Source organism: Topomyia yanbarensis, chromosome 2, assembly GCF_030247195.1.
Source record: "Topomyia yanbarensis strain Yona2022 chromosome 2, ASM3024719v1, whole genome shotgun sequence".
In the NCBI taxonomy this organism is placed as follows: Eukaryota; Metazoa; Arthropoda; class Insecta; order Diptera; family Culicidae; genus Topomyia; species Topomyia yanbarensis.
The window spans coordinates 434,360,175-434,366,705 of NC_080671.1; the positions used below are offsets into that span (position 1 = coordinate 434,360,175).

Consider the following 6,531-nt stretch of genomic DNA (forward strand, 5'->3'; position numbering starts at 1 on the left):
CCCATAGTTCCGTTAAGCTACCGCAATGAGCCTTACTAAACAATTATATAGAAAAAACTACAAGGGACAGCCCTATGGGGTTGTACGAATTGCAGACGTAGGACGTACGTGAAATATTTAATTTCTTATTACATTTAGATTAATAATTAATCAAACATTTCTTTCTACAGTTCACTTCATGAATCAAACCGTCTTGCTCATCAGGTCATTTTATTTACAATGAGCGATCGAATCCGATTAAAAAAAAACACAGACAGAAAACTGCGATGGAAAACCGAACTAATCTGGATGTTGGGGATCTAGCTGACCTTCGACTAACCTTTAGTTCCCTTCGATATAGTGGACGATAATGCATGGACCAGTTCCGTCCTGGTCATGCCCTTGGCAACCAATCTGCCTGGAGTTCCGGAACCTTCATCACACGGCGATTAAAACATGCATAGACGGATTTCACTTAAACACATTTATTGGCCTAACTTTAACATTTATTACGATCTAATTATAATTATTACACATTAAAAACTGGTAGAGGTTCAACCTCTGTGCAACCGACAGTAATCGTGGTTTGTGAGCGACTGACTCACTCGATCGCGGACGATCGAGATGATCTCCATCCCGATGATTCCCTCTTTCTCTCTCGTGCTAGACCGAGACGACTCGTGAGGTTATGTGGGTCATCAACTCCGACATCATTAGTCTCTTTCGCACCAGCGATCCATTGGCTGCGTACTTTAGCCGTGCTGTGGGTATTAGGGTAGTCTTACAATCCAACATCCTCACCCACCCTGAAGATGCCAAGCTTCTGAAAGAAAAAAGAGAAAGAAATCCCCTTCGACGCACTGGATGACACTATCACGCTGGAGTGATGACTGCTTGAGGTGTATCTTCCATCCTTTCTTCGATCCTTGGCAAAAGACAAAGTTTTTCTACTGGCCGAGTGAGACGTCCAGTTGCCGTTTTGACAGTGACAACTCGTACCACACCGTCTTGTCCTGGATGTAGCTCGTCGATTCGTCCTAGTTTCCATCGCATTGGTGGCTGATTTGCATCAACAATTACCACCAATCTGTCAACATCAATCTTTACGGATGGTCCCCAATTTTTGGTTCTACTCTGAAGCTCCGATAAGTATTCCATTTTCCAGCGCCTCCAGAAATCCTGTAACTGACGTTGGACAAGCTGCCATCGAGTAAGCCGATTCAACTGCACACACCCATAATCGGGTTCTGGAATAGCTTGTAATGATCCACCGATCAGGAAGTGAGCTGGAGTGAGTGGTTCCAAGTCTGTTGGGTCATCTGACATTGGTGTCAATGGCCTCGAATTCAGGCATGCCTCTACCTGTGCCAACAAGGTGATAAAATCTTCTGCAGATACCGGATTTCCACCAAGCACTCGCAACAAGTGATATTTCGCTGAACGCACTGCAGCTTCCCACAAACCACCGAAATGTGGGGCAGCCGGCGGATTGAAGTGCCATTGAATGCCATTAGTTGCACATTCTTTCGTAACTGCTTGTTGGTGACTGGAGTCTTTTAACAGTGTGAAGAGTTCCCGCAATTGATTTTTAGCTCCGACAAAATTTGTACCGTTATCGGAGTACATATCCGATGACCGCCCTCGCCTGGCAAAAAATCTTCGTAAAGCTTGTAGGAAACGTTCTGTGGATAAGTCTGTGACATGCTCCATATGCACTGCCTTCGTACACATGCACACGAAGATGGCCACGTATGATTTGGTAGCCGACAGATGCCGCCCTGCTCGAGTGTATACTGGCCCAAAATAATCCACTCCACATCGGGAGAACGGTCTGGATATTGTTACCCTGGGAGCTGGAAGTTCCCCCATTTGCTGTTTCAATAATGTGGGCTTGGCTCGGAAACAACGATGACACTGATGGACAACCTTCCTAGATAAATTGCGGCCACCCAGCGGCCAGAAACGTAACCTGATCGTGCTCAGTAGTAGCTGGGGTCCGGCATGCAATAATTGTTGGTGATAATGCCTTAGTATCATCTCCGTCAGCGTGTGTCTGGCCGACAAAACCATTGGGTGCTTCACATCGTTCGGTTGCTGTGAATGACCCAATCTTCCTCCTACACGTAATACACCATTTTCCGAAATAATTGGTTTGTACCACCTTAACGGCGAATTGCGAGGAACACCCTTACCGCTGGTTAGCCCTTTCAGCTCCTCCGAAAACATATCTTGTTGAACCTGTCTCACAATAACAAATTCTGCTTCCCTTAGTTCTGTGCTAGTTAGGAAACTCCGTGTCTCCTCTCCTTCCGTTTTTCGCAATATTCGAATCAACCGCAACCAATAAGCAGTTGTTCTGAGCAGATTTGTATAAGATGAGAAATTAGAAAGATATTTGTTCATGAAGTTCGATTTTTCAGTTGACACACATGCAACTGCATTTGGACGTCGTTCTGGAACTTCATCCATGACAGTGTCCAGTGACCGAGGCCATCGATCTGCTGATTCCTTTAACCAACTTGACCCTTCCCACCACATGCTGCTCCCATGAATTTGATCTGGCGGGACTCCGCGCGAAATTAGGTCCGCTGGGTTGCTGACCCCTGGTACGTGACGCCATATATAATTCTCTGTCAGAGTCTGAATTTTCGAGACTCGGTTCGCCACAAACGTCGTCCATGTATTGGATGGAGCCTTAATCCATTGAAGCACACATGTTGAATCCGTCCAAAAATGTACCTCGTGCGTTAATTCAATGGAGTTTGAAACCCATTCCCAAAGCTGTGCTGCAAGTAATGCACCGCAAAGCTCCAACCGTGGCAGTGACTGTGTCTTCAAAGGTGCCACCTTTGATTTGGACGTTAGAAGCCTAACCGTAATCTCTCCGTTGTCCCTAAAGGTTCTTAGGTACACACATGCCCCGTAAGCTCTTTCCGATGCGTCACAGAAGCAATGTATTTGAGTCGACACAGCTCTTGGTGCGATAACACATCGTTTTATGCGCAGATTGTTCAATGACGGCAGCTGCTGATGAAACTTCCGCCATTCCTCACCCACCGTTTCGGGTATCGGGGAATCCCAATTCAGTGCGTTACCCTGAGCATCTCGCATACTCCATAACCGCTGCATAAATATCTTTGCTATCGTGACGGTCGCTCCGATAAGTCCTAACGGGTCAAAGAGCGATGCTATAATTGCAAGAATCTTTCGCTTTGTTAGCAATTGATCTGGGAGTAGCGCCGGAATGTCGAAGTTGAATCTCAACGTATCCATGTTTGGTAACCAAGTCAGACCCAAAGTCTTTACCATTTGGTCTTGATCCCAACTAATACCATCCACCATCGGGAGTGCTAAGTCAGCTTGAGGAATACCGTCCAGTACGGTTTGATTATTTGAGGCCCATTTCCTCAATCTGAATCCGCCGCTGGCCATTATAGCATCCAATTGCTTCCTCAATTCTATGGCTACATTGACGTCATCGGTTCCAGTAATCACGTCGTCCATATAGACATCTTCTTCCATCGCCTTCGCTGCAAGCGGAAAACTGCTTCCTTCATCCAGAGCTAGCTGTTTTAAGGTCCTCGTTGCTAGGAATGGCGCAGGTTTCGTACCGTAAGTCACGGTGGTTAGCTCATATGTCTCTACTTCTGCCTCCATATCAAACCGCCATAGTATACTTTGAAAAGTCGTATCATTTTGGGCCATTTTAACCTGCCGGAACATTTTCTCCACGTCCGCAACGATCATTACTTGTCTTGTTCTGCAGCGCAACATGATTGACCGAAGATCTTGTTGAATAACTGGCCCTGCCAAAAGAGCATCATTTACGGAAATCCCTGTAGAGGTCTTACATGAAGCGTCAAACACCACTCTGACCTTAGTGGTTGTGCTGGCCTCCTTTACAACCGGATGATGTGGTAAAAAGTATCGTTTAACGCACGTATCGTCAGCCACCTTCCGCATATGACCTAATTCCAAATACTCGGCCATGAATGCTTTATATTGCTTGCGTAGATCTTGATCTCTGCCCAGTCTTCTTTCCAAACCCTGGAAACGTCGCAATGCGATATCCTTAGAATCCCCCAATTTCGATATGAATTCACCATTTTTCGGAAGGGTAACTGTGTATCGGCCATCCAATCCTCGTTGAACTGTGCGCCCAAACTGCTCCTCGCAGCGCGCTTCTTCCGGGGAGTAATTACAGCTGTCTCCCACTTCCTCGCAGGACCAAAACCGCTCCATCAACTCCTCCAAGTTGTCCGATACCACCATGTTGCAAGAAATTTGCGACGATTGAGTAGGAGATGATACTTCTCCGGAAACAACCCAACCGAAAACCGATTCGGTAAGCAAAGGTAACCCATCACCTAATGGAATAGCCTTGCCTGTCCGGAAAAAGCCGAAGAAAGATTGAATTCCGAATATGAGGTCTACACTATTCGTTTGATGAAATGCTGGATCTGCTAGTATGATTCCTTCGGGGATATCCCATCCCCTTGTTGAAACCGTTGTAGTTGGTAGGTTGGCCGTAACCCTCGGTAACACCAGCAATGTCATGCTACAAGCGAACGATGAGCTTCGCGATCGTATTGTGGTATGGATCTGATGTCGTACTCTCGTAGACGCCTGCCCGATTCCAACCACAGAAATATCAACCCCATCCTTAGAGATATTCATGAGCTTGCACAACCTTTCAGAAACAAAGTTACATTCTGATCCTGAATCCAGTAGGGCACGTGCCGGGTGACGTTTCCCATCATCATCTTCGACGAGAACTACAGCTGTTGCGAGGAGAAGCTTAGAGGCACGTTGATGTGCCATGTTAGATGTTACTACATCTGTAGCAACTACATTTGCAACCTTTCCATCTTGTGTACTTGTAGAGGATTTCCCTTCTACCGAAGAAGCCTTGTTACCGTTCTCGCCATCCGGTTTAAAACAAACCATCGTATGGTGTCGACCTTTGCATCTTCTACAAGAAAACCTTGAAGAGCAATCCTTTGCCTGGTGGCCCTTCCTGAAGCAATTCCGACAAAGAGAGTGTGAGCGTAGGAAGGACTCCTTGCTAGCAACTGACATTCGTTGGAACGATGGACATACGTGCAACCAATGGCTATCCGAGCAAGCAATGCATTTCCCGGCTGATGATTGTGAGGCACTATGGCTGGTGCGGACCGCAAAAGGTTTTTTCCTCTGTGCCATTACGAAGTCTGATCGACCTTCCGATGGCTTTGCCGGGAGTGATTCTAAAATCCGAATTCTCCGCTGAAGAAATTCTGTTAGATCCCTTAACGTGTCTTGGTCCTTGTCAGAAGAAAACTCCTCCCATCCTCGTCTTGTATATGGATCTAATCTAGAGCTGAGGACATCAACCAACAGAAGGTCCTTATAATCTACTGGCTGCACTACCTGATCCAGCGTTTGAATTATCCTGTCGAAACCTTCCAGTAATTTGTGTAGCTCGGTCGACGATTCCTTAGCCAATACAGGTAGTTTAAACAGTGCTTGCACCTGCCGTTTTTTTAGAAGCTTGCTATTGTTGTAGCGTTTGACCAACAAATCCCAGGCAATTTGGTAATTGCCTTTTGTTATCTTCAAGGGATCGATTAACGCCTTAGCTTCTCCTTCGAGGCACCCCTTGAGATAATGAAATTTCTCAACCTCTGGTAATTCAGTCTTCCAGTGAATCAATGATGTGAACAGATCCCGGAAGCTGAGCCATTCATCGATGTTACCATCAAAAGTCTGCAGCTGTATTTGCGGGAGCCGAACGTGATCCATGGATGCATGCTGATTCGTGTCGGTTTGCCTAACCGACTGCTCCAAGACGGGAGCATCTTGCAACTCCCTTGCCTTATCCATCAGGGCAGATTTTACATCGTAGTAGCGATCTTCGAAGTTCACGCGTTCCTTGGAAAAAGCCTCTTCACCTGCTTCGAAGTCATCATGGGATTCGATTTCATATATCGTTTCCCCGATTTTCTCCCATAGTTCATCTAACCGTTCAAGACGAACTGATACCTGGCTGGCAGTCGTATTTTCATCACAGCATTGAACGAACTTGACGATGTTGTTCAACGATGTTTGCAGTCCCTTAAGTTTCGTATGTAGCGCCCTCAGGGATGGAGCCTTTTTCACCGACGTTGCTGAACCCGTTGGCGGCATGGTTGTAGATATTCGCGTACACAGAACAGGGATTAACAGGTGTAGTATTCCAAAAAACTGACCTAGCCTTGGCTAGACATACACTGTGTCAGCTTACCTGGAAAACTGACAACGGCGACTGCAGATTATTTTTAAATGAGTGTCTACACCCTTGTATGCACACGCAATTCCAGTGGTATTGGGTCCAGTATTCAACGGGATCTTGACGTCACTCAGTAGTATATACAATCGTGTGAGAAAATAATATGTAGTATCGATATTTTCCTACTTCGGCTAGACATATACTGTCGCCTTACCTGGACAACATTTACCGGCACTGTGACCAGGTAAGCGAACATCAGCAACGCATAAACCACATACAACAATCTCCAAAGTACAGATATCAGC

General features: G+C 46.0%; 1 protein-coding gene across 1 annotated transcript; it reads right to left on the bottom strand.

Moving 5' to 3' along the window:
* Positions 1-852: 852 nt before the first annotated feature.
* On the bottom strand, positions 853-6,144 carry LOC131681010 (uncharacterized). The gene has a single exon (XM_058961718.1). The coding sequence runs from the start codon at positions 6,142-6,144 to the stop codon at positions 853-855; it is 5,292 nt and encodes a 1,763-aa protein (XP_058817701.1).
* Between the last annotated feature and the right edge of the window lie 387 nt (positions 6,145-6,531).